We start from the raw sequence: 24,121 nt of genomic DNA, 5'->3' as shown, positions 1-24,121 counted from the left end.
CACCATTTACAGGGGAAGAGATGGCAGGGAGGCATGGGTAAGATCAGGTGTGTATGTCTGGGTTCAGGCTTAGGGGAGATCCCCAGCATCAGGAAGGAGTAGATAGAGGGTGTGAATAGAAGATTTGTGTGGGTGTTTTTTATTTAGGGGTAAAGAAGTTGTTGGGAGAAAGGTGTATAAATAATGGTGCAGTGGGGAGTGGAGAAGTTGGAGAGAACAGAAATGTTCACAAAGGAGTGAGGAAACAGTAAACAGAAAATGCAATAGGGAGGGCATAGTGAGATACAGGAGGAGAGACTGGCCAGTTATTGGAGGATAGGAAGAGTACAAATAATCACAGCTTTTAGAAAGTAAAGTTCTCACTGTTGTAAAGTTGTTGTTTAGAGTTCAGATCCTCCTCAATCTTCACCTCCAATTTCAACTCCAAGATTAACTCTGCTACACACTTAAATGTTACACTGATGTTGCACAGCCATATGGCTCACAGCCAACGTATCCTGCCTTAAGTATGCTAAAACACAGCCACATTGACTAATAATTAAGGGAGGGGTCTGCCTAATCAACAGACACACCAAATTGTTAATTAAATTTTAGGATCTTGCAAATTGATAGTAGAATCCAGTTGACACATACCAATATTAATACGTTTTAAAATCTGTAGCAATTGATAGTAGAATCCAGTTCACACATACCAATATTAAAGCTGCAGTTCAGTCTTTTTTTTTGTTTTGTTTTTCATTTATTTTTTTACTTCAATAGTTTTATGTGTGCAATCTCTAATTACCTAAAGAACTGTATAGCTGCAGGTCAATTCGTTCTCCATGTATTGATAGGTCGAAATTTGGTGACATAATTAGTGAAGGGATCTGTTTATATTCTGCTTGTCTGTCAGTGGAAGCTCATGAATATTCATGAGCAATTCTGCACTGACATGTGCTAGAAGGAGGGCAGGGCTGACAAAGGGGTGTGCCAGAGCTTGTGACAGGACATGAAGGGGCGGTGCCTTAGCAAATGGCTGTTAAAATAGAATACAAGAAAATTGGCCTTTAAAAGTTGTTTTTTTTTTAAAACAGAAAATGCTAAAAGTATTTTTTCTTACTACAGAACTGATTTATTAAAAAAAACACACATGCAGGATATTGACTGAACTGCAGCTTTAATACATTTTAAAATCTGTAGCAATTGATAGTAGAATCCAGTTCACACATACCAATATTAATACATTTTAAAATCTGTAGCAATTGATAGTAGAATCCAGTTCACACATACCAATATTAATACATTGGGATCAGGCATTAGTTATTTTAAAGTCAGTGTTCTGACTTTAGGATCATCTTTTGGCTTCCGGAACCCTATAATTATATTGTGAAATTCTGCAGAATCCCGGCCCTCTCTAATAGTGTGTGAGATCACATCCTTTGTAAGGAACCCCAACCCTCTGTAATAGCGCATCTGAGATCAGATGCATTGTAAGGAACCCCAACCTTCTCTAATAGCATGTTAGAGATCAGATGCATTGTAAGGAACCCCAACCTTCTCTAATAGCATGTTAGAGATCAGATGCATTGTAAGGAACCCCAACCTTCTCTAATAGCATGTTAGAGATCAGATGCATTGTAAATTCTTCTGTGTCTAGGACAATTTTTAATATGAGATGAAAATTGCAGAGAACACTTTAGGGGTGCCTGGGGAACCGAAGGGTTTCTACAAACCCCTGTTGAAAAACACTGCCATAGATTCATGAGGCATTTTATCTAGTTTGATCAGAATTTTACTCCAATGTTCCTTTTTTTTTCCCCTCCCCTGAGTGATCAACTACAGACATGTTGCAATAAATGTTATCGTGTCTAAAGACAAAGGAATGAGCAAATCTTTGTTCTTTTTAATTTATTTGTGTACATTTGAGTCTGCTGGTGCTCTTGAAAGTATATTTTCATTAAAATAAACAGCATGTGTGGCCTTGGGTCACGTTGTTAATGAAAGCGGCAGTCAAACGTTTTCTTCTTAAAGATGTTAGTTAAATGTCTTGTGTTTAAAAAAAAAAAAAAAAATTCTCTTATGTTGGTACTACCCTGTAAAAGGTTTATACCTACTTTCCGCACCAATTCCTATCGTTATTCTTCATGCGTTTGCAATTAAGATACGGCAAATTTTATTGTAAGTGTTTTCTGCCAGAGAAAAAATTAGGAGCTGTTTCCTTTCATAAAAGAAACATTTAAAAAAACACCTTTTGTAATTACACTGATATTTTATTGTTTTGAAAGAGAGAGGGGGAAAAGCCGAACATAGTTTGATTGCTTCCCGTTCCCAGATCTTCCCAAATGTTTGTGGCGGTATTGTTGTTCCATATCTAGTATTTTACATTTCGATTTAACCTAAGTGGGACGATCTAATATTGCAGGTCAGAAAACAAACAGCCGTATAATTGACTTCCTTGGAGAGCTGTAATGACGTCTAAAGTAACGGTTTTATTAGAAGTATCTTGTGAAAAATAAATGTTGGTATTTCTCTGGGTGCATTGCATGTCGGAGTTGATCTGCTTAATTAATAAGGGTTTCATAATAAATTTGCGCACAAAGTGAACACTTTAATTGTGATTGATGGCTGGCAAAATAGTTGTATCATCAAGCTTGTGAATACCCTCCAAAGTATTTGCATACCATTAGAATGTTAAGTTAAAATTAAAATGACATATCCTTGTTGGATTGTGTTATTTTTTAATATTAACATCTCCATTTGCTACATTTACCCGATTAAGTATTCCACTGCCCTTCACTTTAGTTTTAGGAGGGAGTACCCCCTTCACAAGAGGAATCCCACATAGCTATATATAAAAAAAAAAATTAAAAAAGATCTTTTCAATGCAATCCGTTTCTTAAGAAACATTCCATGAGCCGGTAAAAAAAAGGGGGGAATTTTTCCTTCTTCTGATCCTAAGAAATAATTTTCAATCTGTTACTTCCCGTGACATACTTGAACTGTTTAACTTATTATGGTCTCAGAAGTACCTCCATATACAAAAGAACGGGGGAACTAATCATGAATGGATTAGTTTAAAGATCTGAGGATGTCTGTGAAGTATGTGGTTACTATGGAAACAGAAGTACATTATTTTTTTTTATTTAGGAATGATTTTACTAGTCTGATTTTTAAAGATACTAATCTCCAATATTTAGCATATTAAAGCAGGGGTCGGTGTTGCTTGTTTTTTTCTTAAGGGGGATTTCTCTTGGTAGACTTTCAACTGTTGCCCGTTCCTTTTTTTTTTTTAAAAAAATTTGAAATTTTTTTTTTGTATAGAATTTGGTTTTTCAAGAATTCTTGCCCTGTGGACACAATATAGCCACCATGGTTAGCCTTGCTCTGCCGGCCAATAGAAACTCGCAATGTCATCAGGAGACGACGGTGCAAGTTTTAGGGACACTGCGGTCAGATTTGTAGAATCTCGAGAGCTGTGGGTTCCCCCAGAGATCTGGGTAACACGCGTTATTTGTGGGTGATGCCGCAGTTCAGGTACTTAAATAAAAAAAATTAAAACAAGAGGGAAAGACTTTGGATTATCGATCTCCTGACCTATACAACAGTTTACAAACGATCTAATCACAAAAGAGTAGATACGATTCTAAAACATCTATTTAGCACTACCTTACTATACAGACATTCCAATATTAAAATACAATATTTAGTAAAACTACTGTTTGATTTGGTTACAATCAGTGGTTGACAAATCACCAAAAAATCTACTCGCCACACAAAAAAATCTACTCGCCACCTAGTACCAAACGTGTGCTGCTTGGGCCAATATTTACTCGCCCGGGGGTTAAATCCACTCGCCCGGGGCGAGCAAATGTATAGGTTTGCGAACACTGGTTACAATTGTCAAACAGCCCAAACTTACCTGGCACATGCTACTGCCATTAGCTCACTGTGACCCTAGGATGAACTTCTCACTCTGCAATATAGTTTAGAGAGTATTCTCAAATCTCCATATCTGATACCTTTTTAAAGCATTCATATCTCTTTGTCCAATCATTGAAACAGCCCACTAACTTATCCCCAGTATCTCAGCTCAAGAGTCTTTGTATTTTTTCTTGCTTCAGTACAGATTTCTTTTAATATTGCTAAGAAAATAATGAACAGTGTCCTATGGTGATAGGAAATAGATTGCTAGTATGGGGCAAATAAATATTGGTTTTTATGGAGTAAGCCACAGTAAGGCTTGATGTATTTCTGTCAAAGAGCGAGAAAAGGGTAGTTAGCAAAGTACAAGTTCTGTTTGTTAAGTTAGAGACCTGTGCAGTTGTGTTGGGTATAATTATATACTTCCTTTTTGTATTTTTTTTTTTCCATTCATACAGTATGTTACAAACATAATTTTTGGATTGGAGATGTATGTTTTTTAAGAAGCACACTTGAATTTAATGGATTACTATCTTGTTTTTTTTAGCACATAAAGCTGTGTGTTTTCATGAGATTTTCCTAACGGTAGGAATGCAATAGCCTCCTAAAACACATTTACATCAACTGTCCTATGATTATTTTTCTGTAGGATGAAAGCAGTGATGATGGAGGCCTTGCAGATGACAATTGCACTTCAGAAGCAGGAAAGTGGCATCTTAAACCCTCCTTCTGCAAGCAGTAAGTATTTTGAGCATACTCGTAATCATACTGAATGCTGAATGAATGCCTTTCTACGCTTCACTTTTACAGCAAGGGCTCTGTTCGTTAAAGTGCGATAATGGGAGTTTTAATGCGGTATTGCCAAATCTCCACTGACTTTAACTCTGTGCCCAGGTCATACTTGAAAACGAGAGGTAACTCTCAATGTATTGCAGCTCAACCGTTATGGCGCGACCCGTTATAACGCGAATTCGGTTATAACGCGGTTTTCACGTGGCTCCCGTTTTAAATTTTTTTTTTTAAAAATTACATTTTTTACATTTTTTTTTCCATTTTTTTGCACACTGCACACACTCTCACTGCACACACTCTCACTGCACACACTCTCACTGCACACACTCTCACTGCACACACTCTCACTGCACACACTCTCACTGCACACACTCTCACTGCACACACAGCACACTGCTCACAGCACACTACTCACTGCACACACTCTCACTGCACCACTGCACACACTCACTGCACACACTCTCACTGCACACACACTCACTGCACACACTCTCACTGCACACACTCTCACTGCACACACTCTCACTGCACACACACTCACTGCATACACACTCACTGCACACACTCTCACTGCACACACTCTCACTGCACACTGCACACACCGCACACCACACTGCACTCACTCCCAGCACTCACTCCCAGCACTCACTCTCACTGCGCACACACCGCACACCACACTGCACACACTCCCAGCACTCACTCCCAGCACTCACTATCACTGCACACACTCACTGCACACACCACACTGCACACACTCTCACTGCACACACTCCCAGCACTCACTGCACACACACTCACTGCACACACTCTCACTGCACACACTCTCACTGCACACACTCTCACTGCACACACTCTCACTGCACACACTCCCAGCACACACTCTCACTGCACACACTCCCAGCACACTGCACACACTCCCAGCACACTGCTCACAGCACACACTCTCACTGGACACTGCTCACAGCACACACTCTCACAGCACACTGCTCACAGCACACTGCACTCACAGCACACTGCACTTACAGCACACTGCACTTACAGCACACTGCACTTACAGCACACTGCACTTACAGCACACTGCACTTACAGCACACTGCACTCACAGCACACTGCACTCACAGCACACTGCACTCACAGCACACTGCACTCACAGCACACTGCACTCACAGCACACAGCTCTCACAGCACACACCTCACAGCACTCACAGCACACTCTCACAGCACACAGCACTCACAGCACACTCTCACAGCACTCACAACACACTCTCACAGCACACTACACCACACCTCCCACTCCCCTTCCCTACCTTTGGTGTCGGCTGCTGAGATCGGAGCGGAGCTGGCATCAGGAGGAGGAGGGGGGGTGTCGGGAGGAGGGGTGGTGTCGGGAGGAGGGGGGGTGAGTGAGGAGCAGGCTGGGACTAGGAGGGCCGCGTGGGCTATGCCACGGAGGGCCGGTAAGTGTGGGGATCTGGGGGGGAGGAAATGGATGCCGGTGGTGGGAGGTAAGGAGCAGGTTGCGGCTGGACTCGCCGTTGCTAGGGGACGTGTAGGGCTTCCGACCACCTCTTCCCTCAGTCCCTCCCTCCCGATCAGGTGCGTGGCGGCCATTTTTTTTTAAATTAGCGCGACCCCGGTTCTAGTGCGGTCGGATCGGGTGGCCCCCGAGGACCGCGCTATAACGGGGTTGAGCTGTACTTCCTGGTAAAACATTTTATAAATAAAAAATTTTATTAAGTAAGCTATTTTGTGTAGTAGTGTGGAATCACCACTATCGCACCTTAATGAATTACCCCAAAAGAGTGGGATGACTCCAAAAGTAATTGTAAACATTTGTATTAGAAATGTTATGAGATTTAAACATACTTTCAGGTATGACACTTCTGAGCACGTGACCAGCATATGAGAAAAGGGTTAATATACAGCTATCCAGCTGACCCACTTTTCACCTTCCACAAAGGTCCCTCAAATGAGTAATGTCTCCCGTCAATCTGTCCCAATATGCCATCGGTCATGAACAGCACACTTATGAGTGACTTTTATATATGCAACCAGGGTTAATACACATGGCTACTCCAGCCAACTCGCCTTTCTCCTGTGCAAGATTACCTAGTTACATGGTAGATGAGGTTGAAAAAAGACATACGTCCATCAAGTTCAACCTATGCTAAATTTAGACAACCAAGACTTTATCCTATATATGTACTTGCAATATATTGATCCAGAGGAAGGCAAACAAAAACCCCAGTGACATATCATCTAATTATGTCTCAAAATGGGAAAAATAAATTCCTTCCTGACTCCAAATATTGACAATCAGATTACTCCCTGGATCAACATCCTTTCCATGTTTATTTATTTGGTATATCCCTGTACTGCTGCGGCACAGTTTATTCGAGCATTTGCCCGTTCTGTGCCGCAGCAGTAGCCTGGCGCGCGCCCGAGTGTGACGGGCGCCCTCCGATCGGGGCGCTCTCCCTACCGCTGCCGGGTCCGCCGGGTCCCCCGGAACCCCCTGCCGCTGTCCCGCGATCGCGGGACACCAGGGCTCCCTCGGGGAGCCCCTGGACACGCGTGCAGGGGGCGCACGCTCCCGATGACGCGTGACCGCGCGTCTATGACGCGCGGCACGCCGAGGGGCGGCCACTAGCAAGCCGGGAGATTTCCCGGCTTGCGGTACCGACCACACTTCAATAAAGTGTGTCGGTAGTGTATAACTTCCCTTTCTAAAAAGATGTCCAACCTTTTTTGTTTTTTAAGAGATCTATTGTATTTGCCACCAGTCTCCATGGGTAATGAATTCCACATATTAACTGCCCTTTCTATAAAGATCCCTTTCCTTTGTTGCTGTTGAAAGCTCTTTTCCTCGAACATTAAGGCAGCGGTGCGCAAACTGGGGGGTGGGAGATTTGTCTGGGGGGGCGCAGGCGGTTGCAGAGATCCTGCGCTCTTCCCCCAGGCATTTAAATTAATTGTCGGGGGATCAAGTGAGGCCTCTGCAACAAGAAAACTTACCGGGATTCAGACGTTGTGACGCGTCTCCATGACAACGAGGTCATACGACGTGAAGTCAAAGGCATCAAATGACGCCACGGGTCATCTGACGTGGCTGCAGGTGGGAGGGGGGGGCACGAATCCGGAGCAGGCCAGACGGGGGGCGCAGCAGGAAAAGTTTGCGCTCCCCTGCCTTAAAGGATGGCCCTGTCGTTTGTACTGCCCGTGGGATGAATAGTTCATTTGAAAGCTTCTTGTATTGTCCCCGAATATATTTGTATATAGTTATCATATCCCCTCTTAGACGCCTCTTTTCCAATGTAAAGAAATATAATTTAGCTAGCCTCTCCTCATAAGTTAGATTGTCCATCCCCTTTATTAATTTGGTGTCTCTTCTCTGCACTCTCTCTATTTCCATAATGTATTTTCTATGGAGTGGTGCTCAAAACTGTACTCATATAGAAGGTGTGGTCTTACTAATGCTTTATAGAGGGGCATAATTAAGTTTACTTCCCTTCCATCCATTGCCCGTTTAATGCAAGATAACATCGTGTTTGCCTTGGACACTATTGCTATGCCTGCTGTCTACAAGCACTCCTAAATCCTTCTCCATCAAGGATTCTCCTAATTTATTCCCTTTTAATTTGTAAATTGCCTGGTTATTCTTGTTTCCCAAATGGATAACCTTACATTCATCTGTATTGAACCTCATCTGCCATTTACCTTCTCACGTTTCCAGTCTATCCAAGTCCTTTTCAAGAGAAATTACATCTTGTTCTGATTCTGCTACCTTACACATTTTAGTGTCATCAGCAAAGTTGGAGACTTTGCTCTCTATACCAACCTCAAGGTCATTAATAAACAAGTTAAAAAGCAGGGTCCCAGTACTGATCCCTGAGGCACTCCACTCTCAACTATAGCCCAACCTGAAAAAGTTCAATTTATGACAACCCTCTATTGTTGTCTATCCTTCAACTAGTTTTCAATCCAGGTGCATATATTTTTACCAAGTTCAATTTGCTTTATTTTGTACACTAACCTCTTGTGTGAAACCGTATCAAAAGCCTTTGCAAAATCTAAGTAGACCACATCAACTGCATTACCCTGGTCTAAATTCCTGCTTACCTCCTCAAGGAAACTAATAAGGTTAGTTTGGCAAGATCTATCCTTCTTAAATCCAGACTATTACGAATCATTTTGTTATCCATTAGGTATTCCTGAATATTATCCCATACTAAACCTTCAAGTAGCTTCCACACTATTGATGTTGGGCTTACAGGTCTGTAGTTCCCCGGTTGTGATCTAGCTCCCTTTTTAAATATAGGTACCACGTCTGCTTTAAGCCAATCTAGTGGTACTGACCCAGTGAAAATGGAGTTCTTGAATATTAATTATAATGGTTTGGCGATTACTGAACTTAACTTCTTAAGAACTCTTTGATGTATGCCATCAGGGCCAGGTGCTTTATTTACTTTAATTTTATCAAGCCGCCTATGAACTTCTTCCTCAGTTAACCAATTGTTCGTTAATATGGAGGTTGTGGCTTCCTCCTGTGCCACTAATATTGCAATGGATTCTTCCCTGATTAATAAAGAGGCAAATAATTTGTTTAATACCTCTGCTTTTTTTTTCTTATCTCCATTATTTTGCCTGCTTATCTCACACTGAAATGGTCTTATATTTTGTTTTCTATTTTTTTTATTATTAAGGTACATAAATAACTTTTTAGGGTTGATCTTTCTATTGCAATCCTTTTTCCATTTTCGATGTTTGCTAATTTGATTGCCCTTTTGCAACTTTTGTTACATTCCTTATAATTCTGATATGATGCCTCCGTCATGTCTGACTTTAAGAATCTAAACGCCTGCATCTTCTTTTCCATTTCCTCCCCTACCTGTTTATTTAGCCACATTGGTTTAGACTTGTTTGTTTTATATTTATTACCCAAGGGTATACACTGATGAGTGTGCTTTTCTAACAATGTTTTAAAGACTGCCCATTTAGCTTCCACATTTTTCCCTGCATAAACATCACCCCAATGTCTTCATTTTAGATTAAAGGTACTTTCAATGAGTTAATATTTATCCCTTACTCAATTGCAATCATATCTATACAAAACCCTCACCCAAGAAATATGCAAATAAAATATGTATCTGCCAGGGTCTAAGGTCCCTCTTTTTTAAAGAACAAACTATGCACTTAACCTGATAATAATCTGTTGTAGCAAAATGTGTCTGAAAATGTACTTTACTCTACAGAGCATGTAACAGTTCATTCAGATCCCAAAGCATTACTTATTAAAATGTTGTTTTAATATATATAAAAAAAATACAGTGCTTAAGTTACAGAAAAAGATTATCACAAGAACATACAGCAATAATAAATGCAAACAAGTTTCTTCAAATAAAAGGATAAAACATGGACAGAAATCCCTATACTTCCCTACTTCCCTTCATTGCGAACAACATAGACTATATACTCCCCTCCCCCCTTATAAATCAGCTACTTGGTTGACATTTACAACTTGAAAGGAAAAAAAAAACAAAACAAAAAAATCTTTGTTGACATTTACATTCTGACTCAATATATAAAAAGACTCCCAAAGCCAAGTTCTAGAAACTCCAAAAATGGGGGCACTCCAGGTCATATGCAAAAAATATAAACAATTCAATTTATTTATGCATCAACAACAAACGGGGACATTCAAGTTAAACTCTAAAAACATATATAGTCACAGAGCGAACAACCTATCCCGCCAAAAAAATGTATAGGCAAATGCCAAGCACCAACCAGAATAAAAATATGTTCACAGTAATCAGAATAAATGATGTATAAATAGCAGTGAACAAGCGGAGAACCATAAATCTGATTTCAGCAAATGCTAGGTACAACAGAGGTAACACACAGAGAACCATAGATCACAGAGGGGTAAACGTGTAAACCCCTCCTAAAAATATGAATGACTGTACCCGGGAATAAGTGCCTCAAGGCAGTTACCAAAAGAGATCATACTTCAGCATAATGATGGGTCCAAGAGTGTACCAGCGCTGATTGAAAGGGTAAATTAAACAGAGCAAAAAAATGTCAGCCCTATTAACGTGTCCGCGTAATCGACCCACAAAGATCTGTAACTGCAGAAGTACTGGGGAAAAATGTATCAGAAAGTAACAGCTACTAAATCAAGTGATCAAACCTAATAAAAATATAGTGTATCTAAATGCAGCATGGCATATACACTGTAGCAGACATATCTCAGAAGGTTAATCTCAAAAAGGAGGAACCAATGAACACACACACCATCAGTCCAGAGTAGCAAAAACAGCACAGGTTTTTCTACTTGTTTTTATGTTAACCCAGTCTGCTCCGGGGGAGTCGTTGGTGCTTATCACATTTGGTAGTAGTGCCTTTTCTCCCTTTTTTTTCAATACATAAAAGACCTTGTAACTTTATTTCTTCAACACTCCAGCACAGACGCGAGTCATATCAATAGATTCAGGCGAGTTTGCTGAATGTAACAATACTAATGTTGACTGGTTTGCACCTAAATTTGCCACCTCCCAAACATGAAGGGTTTGGCCTTATTGCATCAGTCTAATTGCAACTGTTTTGAATATCTATTCTTTAGTCTTCTGAATAGATATCATCCCATGATATCATATATGTAATATAAAACCCTCCAACTAAGTGGTGACCTGTTTGTCACCTCTCTCTGTGCTGCACATGGGATATTTGAAGAATGTAAGGATTTATGTGAGGCTGACATCACATGATCTGGCCTTTCAAACAATACATATTTCATTTTAAGTGGGCCATCAGTGATAACCCCCCAATTAAACCCTCTTTGTAGATCAGCACAGACACAGGAAGTGTCTTGATCAGTCATAAAAACAATTGTATTTTTAACACAATTTCTAACCAACGTTAACCCCTGACGTTCCAGATTGATTAAAATACTTAATAACCCCCACCATTTTTATTACACAGGCATTAAAGTGACAAAAACCTTCCACCGTACAGTGTACAGCAAATACCACTTGTGGGTACATTTGCCCGTCTGCAACCCTGTCTTTCCTTATCACTTGACAAACAATGCTTTCACTGCAGCCAGGGATTCTGGGTAATGACATGGAAATGAGCACTCTGGGGAGGAGCAGGTCCAACTTCGTAGTATCTCCAGTTGTAAATATGTCCCCTAAAACCTTCCTCGAAATAAATTAGGGAGAGATGCCTGTGCTGAAAAAGAAACACAGCGTATGTACCCTGGGAGATATGCTAGTTGCTAAAAAAAAACTATATTTAAATGAGTCACACCTCCTAAAATATAGCCTTAAAACCAATAAGTCTAAGTCCCCTTGTGATGAAGGGGGTACTAGTGTCGGACCCAGCAGGATTAGAACCCACAACACTGCCATTCGGTGCAACAGTTCTAGAATTGAACTACTACTCACACCTGTAGCCCCCTTCCCCTATCTTCCTTTAAAAAACGGAGCTAAAAAGAGCCTTTGTTTAACCTATCGGGATTCTTAGCACCCACTGCCTTCTTTCTGAGTGCTGTCAAGCCCAGGGACAAACCAGCCTCTGGAAAATGTCATGTGTTGTTGTTCATCTGAGGTTGTATTTACCTAATTTACCTAATTTTTAGACCTGCTAAGGAACAGATGATTGTTATTATGTCCTGATATGTAAAACCATAGAATTCAAAGAGGATGTACTTTCTTTTTCACACCAGTGTATAACAATATGGACAAATGTATTCAAAAACAGGGAAAACAAAGTCCCTATATCAATGATATAATATATTGGAAAAGGATGCAATAAACATATAATAAAATACAATGTACATAAAATATGTATGAAACAAACACAGAATGTCCGATCAGTTGCTGATACACCAAATGGAGGAGGATAAGTGATATCAAGGTGAAAAAATCACTATCAGCTGATGGCTACGGAGGTGCAGTAGGCTGATAAGGGCCTTTTCTTGTGCAAACTTTTGTTGAACACAATGGCATTACACAAAAGGGAGTATGGAAAGGAAATGAAACCCCTCATGTCTTGTCTTGTCATGTTTACAAACTAACTTGAAAACATTTTAAAATGTATTTACAGTGATTTAGATTTAAAGCAGGACCCCTCCTCCCCCCCCCCCCCCCCACCCCTTTCTTTAAAAAAAAAATTTTATAAATTGGTGGGTAGCAAGGTGTCCCTGGAGCTGAGCCTCATTAATTTCTGCTCCGGTGGTACCCTGCTTCCCGAGATACTTACCTCCGTAGGGGGTGCCAGTAGCAGCTCTGGCTGGGCTGTGTGTGGGCCTAACTAAATGGCAGATATAAAGCTCCCCTGTGCCAATTGGAAGCCGTGACATCATCCCTTGCGGCTTCCTATTGCCCCTTGTGACCGGGAGTTTTAAACCTGCAGAGCTGCTACCGGCACCCCATACAAAGGTAAGAATATTGGGAAGCAGGGTGTCCCCGGAGTTGAAATTAATGCGGGTCAGCTCCAGAGACCCCCTGCTTTCCACCTATGAAACAAATTAACGAACATGTTCTGCTTCTTTAAACCCTCAAACATGTCACTGATGTTCACTAGTACACGGTGGTGCTAGGAGGGACTGACTTAAAAATAATGGCCCATAGTGGGGGGAAAAATGGCTCACAGTACAGAAAAATATATCAAAATATTGAAAAATATTTTTTTGCAGAAAAACACACACTGAAGCAGTTTTAGATATTTTCTGTACTTTGTTTTTCTGTTTGTTTCTTAAAAATTGTTATAATGATAGAGGTTTTAAAATATCTGTACACTATAATTTAATCTACTGTATGAACAATGCACAGAAATAACAGGATACAAAATACTTGCTACTCTAATAAGCGCTTATTTATTCAGGTAGTAAACCCTCAATGTTGTATAGTATCTAATCAACAGATAAAAGGTATCACAACCTACAATGTAACTACATTTTTCCATATCCAATACAGCTTACAAATTTGAAGTACTTTCTTATGAATCACGACCTTCACCTTTAAATCAGCATTGCTGTTTTATATCATCATTTGTGTAAACCAGTCGCAAATGTAAAAAAATGTATATAAATATATATTTTATATCGTATCCAATGTGGAGCAACAGAAAGTGCCTAATATATGCAATTCATATGTTTGCTGAAGTTCCAAGTAGCGAGCCTTCTATTTATACAGCCAGGCAGTCCCTAGCAGGAAGATGTCTAAGTCCTCGTTTATTTATTTTTTTCCAATGCTGTTTGAAACACTATTGAAGGAATTAAAACACAGACACCCTAGTGATGATCGCACCATCTTATGTTTTATTTGTAAACATTACCTAATGTGCTAATGCTCCAGTTTTGATTGATTGCTGAAGATCCGTTTATAGAATAAAAAAAAAAACAGGTACACAAGTAGGTTTTGTCATAAATATTCTAAATCCCCAATCTTTTTAGTCTTTGATGCTATTTGTTTTGTCATTTTGAGGCTTTTTGGTAATCTTTTTGGTAACATTCAAACTTCTGTTTTATCAAGTATGCTGAGCATAACTGCTCCAACGTTTGCCAACAGGAGGCTCTGTGACTGTTCTTACTTTGTAGTTAGGCATGTCTGTTGTAAAGAGAGAGGGTGGTGTGTGTGTGTGTGTGTGTGTGTGTGTGTGTGTGTGTGTGTGTGTGTGTGTGTGTGTGTGTGTGTGTGTGTGTGTGTGTGTGTGTGTGTGTGTGTGTGTGTGTGTGTGTGTGTGTGTGTGTGTGTGTGTGTGTGTGTGTGTATATAAACCTGTTCCCTTGTGTTCACTCACCACTTTGTTTGTCAGATATACGTGTATGCTTACATAAAGCAGCGTGCCCACTTTGTAATAAATGTCCTTGTGTTTTACCAGTGGTGGTATGCCCTCCTGGCAATAGTTGTGGATCAGAGAAGCTATCAGATTATAGGGCCAGGAGTGTGCGTGCAGCCAGCACACTTCTAGGAAGGTAATATTGTGTCTGCCTGTGTAACAGTGCAGTTCTCCATTTTGCGGAAATAGTTTTTTTTACTGTACATGTCTGTAAACTTTTGTCTAACATCTGGTTGTATGGGAAGCTTGGATGCTGCAGCTAGGGTGTACATATTCATCCTACATGGCCATGTCAAGAGAGTTTGTTTATACCTCCATGGGGAGGCGTTTGATATATTACACAGCAATATGCTACACATCTACCCAGTTATCTAAACGAGTTACAATACAGGGTGACTTATAAAGGTTTATTATTATTTTTTAATAACATATGAGCAAATGTTATGTTAATCGTGTTACTGATCCTGTTTTGTGGGGCTGGGGATTCATTTTAAGATTTATTTTTTTCCTCTGATGCAATCATTTTTACAGCAATCTTCTATTGTTTTTGTTGCTTTTGTTCCCAGGAGTACACACACACAAATCCCTCTAGCATTCCTGTTTTTGTTGCCGTATTAGAAAGCCTGGTGTTGGCAGCTGGTGTTATTGAATATTTAGGAAAACATTCCTCTTTCAATTTAAGAGCCAGGGTGAACAGGTATAAGTTGCATGCACGCTTTGATAATAAAAATGAACCAGATCAATGAATCTGTATGGACGTTTTGTGGGATATGTTGCAAGGCAAAGTTTTGGAGAAAGAGAGTGTGAAGAGCATCCATTTCGTCTTGCTTCATGAGCGTCCATTTTGTCCTGTATGAGTCTGCTTGTGATTTGGGGAGGTTGAAGGGGAGGAGATGAATGATATTATAATGGGATGTGTGGAATTCTGTATCATTTTTCACTTTTTTTATTAGTCAAAAAACTCCATTGCATTTGAGACTGTGAACATCTCCTAAATATACTCTCTACATCAGATGTAAGTAATGCAGTATATTTAAAACAAACTTTTCTTTACTTCGGGCATTGTAGTTGCTTAAAAAAAAAAGAACTCTTATTCCATTTTACTATTAACATTTCAGATATTTATGTGTATTATAGCCTGAATAGCTGAGTGCTGCCACAAACACATTTGCATTTATGCTGACAGTTTCCCAGTCCTTGACTTTCCTATTTAACATAAGGACTTCAGCTGTAGAGTATTTGCCCCCAAATGATATTTCACTTGTCTGTCGCAGTATCATTCCTTTTGCAAAGTAGTTTTTCTTTTTTATATTCATTACCTGTGAGTTGGTCACATTCAGAAAGAACAAGGCTTTCCCTCCACTGTTAAATGTGGAGTTGGCCCTGTTTGGAATCACATTAGAATACAAGTCAAGCCTACACAATGTATAGTCACCCAGACGCCAATATGCTTCTGAGTTCCTTATTGTCCTTGTTTTGGTTCCCAGAGGCTCTAAAATGTGAGATTTTGCTCCACACAAAAACATTGATAGTGAAATATCCTGCTGTTGATCACTTATACCTATCAATTTCTCTTTGTCTCCAGGAAAGCTAAATAGGTTTTTGTTCTTCATTAAAAAAAAGCATATGACATGGAAACAGATTTTTCTCTTAGCTGTCGTTGCACAAGGAATCTTAATTTTGATTTGGTTTGCACTTGATTGCAATCATTTCTACAAATGCCTATAAAACTTTATTTTTGCAGAGCATGCTGAATAATTCAGTTCCATGTTGGAAACACCTATGCTAATATTTATTTAGATCTGTCCATCAATATGTCTAATATGCTGGATTTATTTAGCAGCAGGAACCAAGGTAAATAAATAGAGCATTCGCAGCACTGTTTGCATATGAAGGCTGCTGCTTCTGCTAGTCTGTCTCCTATATCAGTGGTGGAGGTAATCTCAATCCTGCCTTCTGGTTGCTGTTGTGTAGATTACCAAAAATTCACTTCTAGGTGTTACTTCATATTACCACAACTCCGTCTTTTTGTTGCCGGTTGAATTAGAAATGTATTCCAGCCGTAAAGAACAACATTGGATTGCAGTTATATCGGTGGGTCTGCAGTGCTCTATTTTGCAATCAATGAAACTTTGTATAAAGATAAACTAATTTGAATGATTCATCAAGATTTTATTTTTCAATCCTGCCTTTTCTGTTGGAAATAAAGCTGCTGTTAAGTTTTTCTGCCTCTAACATGGACAGCCAACGACATTTGCACAATTGTTTCCCTCTTTCATTTCCAGACCATGTATTCTGCTTATGGATTCTCTGAGAGGTCCTTCACGGTCCACCGTGGTCAAAACATTACGAGAGTAAGTCACCTGTTTTTTTATACTTGCGATTTTAGAATCTTAAGACTCTCTTCCTCTGCTATAAATCTTGGCTTTTAAGTATGCATACATCTTCTCTTGTATTTCATTCCCTCGTGCAGATACCTGGAGGTAGAATGGGAAGTCAGGAAAGGCAGCAAAAGAAGTTTTTCCAAAGATTTCATGAAAGGTTCCAACCCCAGAGTGCCTCAGCAAAACAACTTCAGTGACTGTGGAGTGTATATACTGCAGTATGTGGAGAGCTTTTTTGAGGTGCGTTTATAGATTATTTATTGGTTGGGCGGTCCATGGGGTTTATTAAACTCTTCATTTGCAGAGGTCTGGTTATCAGATACAGCCCCATTTAGCTAGTCAGAAATGTTATTTACGTTCTAGCAAAGATGCAATATCCATGAGTGTATCTTCATGCCCTCCATAGATCTCCAAACCAGCTTAATTTGCACCATTGTCACGTCCTATATCGCATAAGTTGCACGCAAGGTTTCTGGGTAGTAACGCGCTAACAAGTATATTGATTTTAGCTTCCTGTACATTCTCATATGGATGCTAGTACTTTTGCTCGCATCATTACACAGCTTATATAGCTAAGGCTGGAACAAAGAATTAGGTCTCACTTTCTATCATACAAATTGCCTTCACATTCTATTTTTGTGTGAATACTAATCTCTGCAACATTGAAGTGACTGCTGCTCATCAAAAAAGCAACATGTATAGAACATCCAATGATATTTCTTGTAGTGCTGTTAACGGTTAGGCAATTTGGTTTAACTTTTAAAGCTATTACATATACAGTATCCTGAATTACGAAGGAAGTATTAAAAGAAAAAGGGAACTTTTTACCTGGCTCAGTGTTCATGCCATTGCATTTCCTCTTGTTTCTAAGTTGTACTATATCATTAAGATCCTTGCAGAAAGAAACGTCTCATTTTATTTATTTCTAATATATATGTTCATGTGCATGCATTAACATTGGTAATCGTGTCTTAGAATAGTCTCTCCACCGACGAAAGCTGATTGCCTGCTAAAGAAAGAAATGGATTTGTAATGTTTTACAAATATTCAATGTTTCAGACTGTATTATGCAATATAATAAGAGAAGCTGCACAACACATAGAATAAAGTCAAAAATACTTGCAAAAAACGGTGCTCCTGGTTCAGGGATATCTGCCTAAAAAAATCCAGTATATGGAGAAAAGACGAAAGATCCAGGGCAACTTTTAGAAAAATCTGAAGTTGCCCTGGATCATTCATCTTTTCTCCTCAGACTGTATTATGAAATTCTATCATTTCTAAAACGATTCATAGTGAGGTCAATGAAAGTCACAATTTGGTGGGCTGTTTTTTAATGTGATTAAAGGTGGCTGGAAATGCAACGCTGCAGCCCTCGGAGCCGTGTTCCTGCCATGTTGTGTTCGGTAAATTGCATGTTGCATCGCAAATAGTTTTAATGCTTCAGCCATTGTTTTTAAACACCCAATTATCCTCCATTTAGATTTCGTGAACAATACCTATAACACGCCGTTTGTAATACAGTCCTTTTTGTTTTAGTATGCATAATTTAATATGTCACATTATTTCAGAATCCCATTCAGAGTTTTGATCTGCCTATGAATTTGACCGATTGGTTTGCTCAACAAAGAATGAAAACAAAGCGTGAAGAAATCCGGAACCTTATCCTTACTCTGCAGGGACTTCAAAGCAAAGACAAGAAAGGACAGAAGGACCTTAGCACAACAGAGCCCGCATTACAGGAGGGAACAGAACAGTTTATCTGCAGCACCTCAGACTGAGCGTTTTGTCTGTTGCATGCCAGCTCTGCAATCGGAAAACAAAACTCTAGCAGTTTGCTTTACGTAGGCTGAATGACTGATGCATTCAATGCTCACAAAGCTACTTGAGAATCTGAATGCTTGTGTAAATGTATGTCATAAAAGGAATTGGTCCCCAAACATAATGTGTATGAAGTGAAACAGGTCTGTACATACGGTAATGAGGCCATTTCTTTTCAGTATTTATAATTCTTTTGTCTTTTTTCTTTATCCTCCCTTCCCCCCCACTCGTTAGGAACTTTGGTTATGTATTTCTCTTAATAGGACGTAATCACCAAATTCGAAGTTTCAATCCAATAAAAAGGAAATATTTATAGGATCACACTATTAATGTGTATTCTTATTCAAAATGTCTTGCCCTTCAGTACATTTGTCATACCTACATTTATGGCCTAAAATTGATAAATAAGCCAGCACCCAACTTCAGTCCGTCTTTGGGTATTTGAGACATATGACTATTATATTTGTAAATAATTAAATGAATACACACTGTATGAAACTATGGGCCATATTTACGCAGTGGTACAATATGGTCTTGAGCCTTAGTGTCTTATGGTTTAAGTACAGATCATTCAATCTGGACCATAGTCCAAAAAAATATATTCCTAAAGTAGGTTTCTCACATTATTTGGTTTCGTGGCTTTGTACGCACATTAGGCAATTACAGCTACGTGACTCTAAAATCAGCTAAAATTAGGGAGATATGCACATTTATTGTTGCTCAAGCCTTTCATATGCTTCTAAACCGCAGTATTTTTGTTGATGGTAATAAATGGTAATAAAGCTGCAAAATAAGGTTTAGCCTTTTTTACTGCTTTTTTTATATGGCGACAATGGGACATTTCATTCATTCATACCATTCATTTTTACATTGCGCCCCACAAGGGAAACCGACCGCTGTTTTAGTGCGTTTGCGCCGACCCACTGATGTAATAGTTGTTCTTTAACACTTTCAGTGCCAGGTGGGGACTGTAAACACAACATTCTATAGAGATTCCAAGTGTTGTGACACTTCTAAAAGTAAACCACAAGTTTTTAAAGCTATTACTTGTACTTGAACTAATATGAGTGATATGTTTAATATGTTCCGAGTAGAGTCGACTGCCTGAAGCAGGAATATCCTGAAAACCTGACCTGATAGTGGCCCTTGAGTACTGGAGTTGCCCACTCCAGCACCCTCTAAGATTTCATTTATGAAACATACCACAGCCATTGGTGGAACTGCCCTTTTAAAAAGCGAGGATATGCTTTTTCCGTAGAATCCTTGGTGTTCTCTGACACCGTAAAGTTGTGTTAAACTGGTGTGAGATATTATTTGTGCGAACAGGATCAAATGGAAGATTTGCAAAAAGAAGTGTTGCGATGAGCTGCAGTTAAGAGCTGCGCTGCGTTGTAGCAATGATATTTCAACTGTGTTGCCAAAGGAGTTGCAAATCAGGGAGGCCATCCCCTCCGGCAACTAAGGAGTTATTTCATTCCAACTCCATATCAATTCCAGTCTGCATTTGTCTCTGCTCTTGGTGCACAATAGAATGTTTTTCTCTCAGTGCCTTGCATCTGCTAAGACGTCATCTAATAACCACATAACAGCGGACATATTTATTCTCTTGCAAGAGGAAAATGCCATAAGTGCTGAAAGTGGAGCAAATGTTTCCGGTGGTATAAATCTTTACACCATCTGCTTTGGACTGATAATGCAAATCCATTATCTTAAGTACTGTAGTTTGATCTATACGTGCATTTTGATGACTTAAATGTGCAGAAAACCTTTTTTCTTTCCCCTTCTGTTTTCAGCATTGTTATTCAAAAAGTGTTTCCAGGTGTGTAATCCGTTACCAACGCAAATTCTTTTTTTGCTTTGCCCATAGCAAAGTATTGTTTGTGTTCATTACTTATTGTACAGTGTTAGTCATGGCTTTTTTTTTTTTTTTTTAAATAGTCAGGTTCTATAGTATGTTGGACTTGTATGTTGCAATATTTTTACAATGTGAGTGTGTTGGGCCAAAAGAGAAGTAAAAAGTGAAACCTTTTTAAGGTTTTGCATCACTTTTTATAAACAAAAACAAAAAAATGAACTGTTCACAGCCCTTTCAAATAGTAAGAATGTGTAGGATATTGGATTAAACTACAGTGAAGAGATTAGCTCTTATATGGAACTTTTCTTTCCTAATGAATAATTGTGATCATTTGTGCACATTTCCATAGTTTGTTTTGGATGTGCTAGCATTTTGAATGCAGATTGGGAGCATAGACTTTCAGATCTCATGGTTTAAAGAGGGATGTTTGAAATTAGTGTTAGTTTTTTTTTTTTTGTCTAAATTGTGGTTGTTAGTTCATTAGTTCTGTGCTAGGCTAATTCTATATATAACATATTTATTATTTTTGAAATAAAAAGAACCCTTTAAAAGAATGTTCAAAGCACGTTCGTCAGTAAGTTGTGTATTGTTATTAATTGTACACCTTCTCATCATGATTGCATGCAAGTTCAGCACAAAAATAGGAAGCACTCAAATCTTAAAATACATTTTAGTGCAAAATATTCAAGCGAATGGGGTTGGGTGCTGTTAAAAGTTTAATAAATGAGGGGAATAGTCGTAGCATTACAATATAATACATTTTAACCTGATGATTCTCAGATTTGAGATTAAAGCTGCTCGGAATAGGAGTGTAATTGTTTAGATTTCATATTTTTAGTTGGCTATTTTTAAACCTCTTTAGTCAACCTAAAGAATTCCAAGTTAAATACCCTCCTTTTTAGCTGCATGAGTGGGAAGCAGGGGGTCTTTGGAGCTGAATAGCATTAACTTCAGTTGGGGGTACCCTCTGCTTCCCGAGATACTGGTTAAGGTGCTGCTGATACTTCATGGTGGTTTAAATACCCCGTCACATTAACCAAAAGGAAACTGACAAATGACATTGTGGCTTCCTATTGGCCCACGTGATGGTGAAGGGGTACCCAGGCCATAAATAAAGGTATTATGCCCAGTGCCCCTGAGCTATATTGAGGAATTGTGAGTGTCAGCTCTTCAACCCAATTGTGGTATATAACTGCTTGTATAATAAAGATGTATGTGGTTTTACTGTTCCAGGAGTGCCAACCAGCGGGATGCGTCAGGGATGATTTTACGGGAAAATCTTGTCAGGGTGTGTTTGGGTAGAAGGGGGCCCATGTTGCGGGTTACCCATAACATGCACTCAGGAATCCCCCCAGATTCCTGAGGACATGAGGAACACAGACCACCAGATAAAATCCCCCCTAGAACGCAGTTTGCAGCTCACCGCCAAATCCCCCTGCTTCAGCACAAACTAGAGCAGTACGACCGGGCAGGGAACAACTGGGTTACATTCCAGGTCCCGGGATATGCCCGAATCCCAGGACCCAGTGAAGGGTTCCATAACTCTCTCACCAGGAATAAGGTGGAGAGAGTTGTAGGGGTTACATTTTAAGTTAAAGCGTAGAGTGTCAGCTCTGCAGCCAACTGCTGGCTGCAGTCCTGTGAATGTGTATAAATTGTCTATATGCACCCGGCTAGGAAGAAGAGGGCCATATCACCGTATTAAGGGTTAATGAATACCCACAACAAACACGGGGCATAAGGGGTTAATGTATATTCCCACAGTCTGCACAGGGTCCCTAGGCTAAAGGGGTAATGCCCAGGTACCCTGAATCCATTATAGGGGTTCAGGGGTGTTACTCCAGCTCAGGATAATGCTGAGAGTTTATTGGGGTGTAAGGAAAATGGGTAAGTGAGGTTAGAATAAAACTGTATAAGTTAGGTTTTTGAAGTAATGTCATAGGAAGTCATTTAGTATGGATAAACAATCAATTTGCATAGGAAGCAGGGGGGGCTTCAAAGAGGCAGCAGACACATTTTGGTATTCACAAGTACAATGAGTCATAACTTAAGTCCAGGACTTCTAAGGCATCACATGGAGATGACTCCGGCATGTCTGGGGAGACCCGGATTTAACAAAAGAACCTAGCATTGTAAGGTGTTAGTTGGGGATGAGTGGTGAACATTTTGGCCTCACAGGTGGCTAGGTGTCGGGACAGGGAGACATTAGGTCTCCAGGGAAGTAGGCATGGCTAGGTATGATAAGCAGCTGAAGTGCCACGTTTGCACATGCTCTCATCATACCTTGAAGCTCAGTGCCAGGCTACGAAGAACCTGGCAGAACACTGCTATAGGTGGGCGGATTGGTTCCCACGCAGGGATTCGCTGCAGACTAAAGGTGGGACTTGTGAGGTTTTAAGTCAGGACAGCCAGTGAGGAGTTGGTTCCATCATGTAACAGATTTAATTCCATCTTGTAAGAAGTTCCATCAGATTCATCGGAGCTACAGCGTGCGGTGCAAAGGTCATAACATAACTAAGGATTGCACCCTGCTTCAAAAGTTCGTTAGAACTAAGGATTAGCAAACAAATCCTGCAAGGACAAAACGAAAAGTTTACTTTTGACAGAGATACAGGGGTTGCCGCTAGCGCCCCTAGCCAAGGACTATTACACGGCTCTTTTTGCGCATCAACCCCACGTCTGGAAATTGATACCTAGAGACTTGATTTCTGAGGATTTCGTTCCGTGGACATTTTATTTAGTTTTGCCCCATCCCAGTAATTGTTTATTTGTGATAATTTTGTCATTCAAGCTGTGTGTGTTTTTTATGTGAATAAATACAATTTATTTTATTTCATGCTTTATTCAATCAAAGGATCCAGATGGGAAAGTGTTAATAAGCTTGGTCTCCCGTGACAGTGATGCATGAGACTTGAACGCCCATTCTGTTTACCCTTGATGAGAGGAACCGGTGGCACTTTTCCTGCTAAGTATCCCATGAGACAGCGGTACCTGCATTTGAAATTCATGGAGTTCAGCTCCAAAGACCCCCCCCCCCCCCCCGCTTCTTTTACAGGTTAAAAGATAAAAAGGGGGTAAGAAAAAAAATATATGGAGAGGGAACTGATCTTTTCAGATTTGATCACTCAGATTTGTGGACACATCTGTTTTTATCCTACGAATTGTTAATATACGCAGCTAGGTGAACTCCATTGAATTTAAAGATGTAAACAACAAAATATCTTGACTGCAGTTGAACATCACTGACGATCTGTTAATACACCATAACCTCTTTATGGGAAGTGTCTATGGAGAGTTTCCACTCTGTTGAAAAGCACTTTGCTGTCTGAATCGCTATTAAAATGTAGTAGTGCTGTGCTGGTGGAGCAAGAAAGGGTTTTATTTAGCCATAATATGTCATTTGATGCCGCATTGCCATGGTGACGTGACGTCACATGACCCTGCAATGTCATTTGACGCCGGGGAGGAGGGCGCCCTCAGCAAGCTCCCTGCCACATAAGCCCTGGACAACAGGTGAGGATAGAAAACGGCA

At 39.8% G+C, this 24,121-nt stretch overlaps 1 protein-coding gene across 3 annotated transcripts in view; it reads left to right on the top strand.

The window, feature by feature from the left end:
* SENP6 (SUMO specific peptidase 6) overlaps positions 1-21,143 on the top strand; it is a 96,519-nt gene extending 75,376 nt beyond the window's left edge. For all 3 annotated transcript variants that reach the window (XM_075597992.1, XM_075597991.1, XM_075597993.1), the window contains 4 exons: positions 4,550-4,638; positions 16,818-16,886; positions 17,006-17,156; positions 18,485-21,143. In XM_075597992.1, the coding sequence (XP_075454107.1) occupies positions 4,550-4,638; positions 16,818-16,886; positions 17,006-17,156; positions 18,485-18,694 (519 nt within the window). In that variant the 3' untranslated portion in view covers positions 18,695-21,143. The remainder of the gene's footprint in view (positions 1-4,549; positions 4,639-16,817; positions 16,887-17,005; positions 17,157-18,484) is intronic.
* The last annotated feature ends 2,978 nt before the right edge of the window (positions 21,144-24,121 follow it).

Source organism: Ascaphus truei, chromosome 4, assembly GCF_040206685.1.
Source record: "Ascaphus truei isolate aAscTru1 chromosome 4, aAscTru1.hap1, whole genome shotgun sequence".
Taxonomy (NCBI): domain Eukaryota; kingdom Metazoa; phylum Chordata; class Amphibia; order Anura; family Ascaphidae; genus Ascaphus; species Ascaphus truei.
This window is presented reverse-complemented; position numbering and strand designations above follow the sequence as displayed.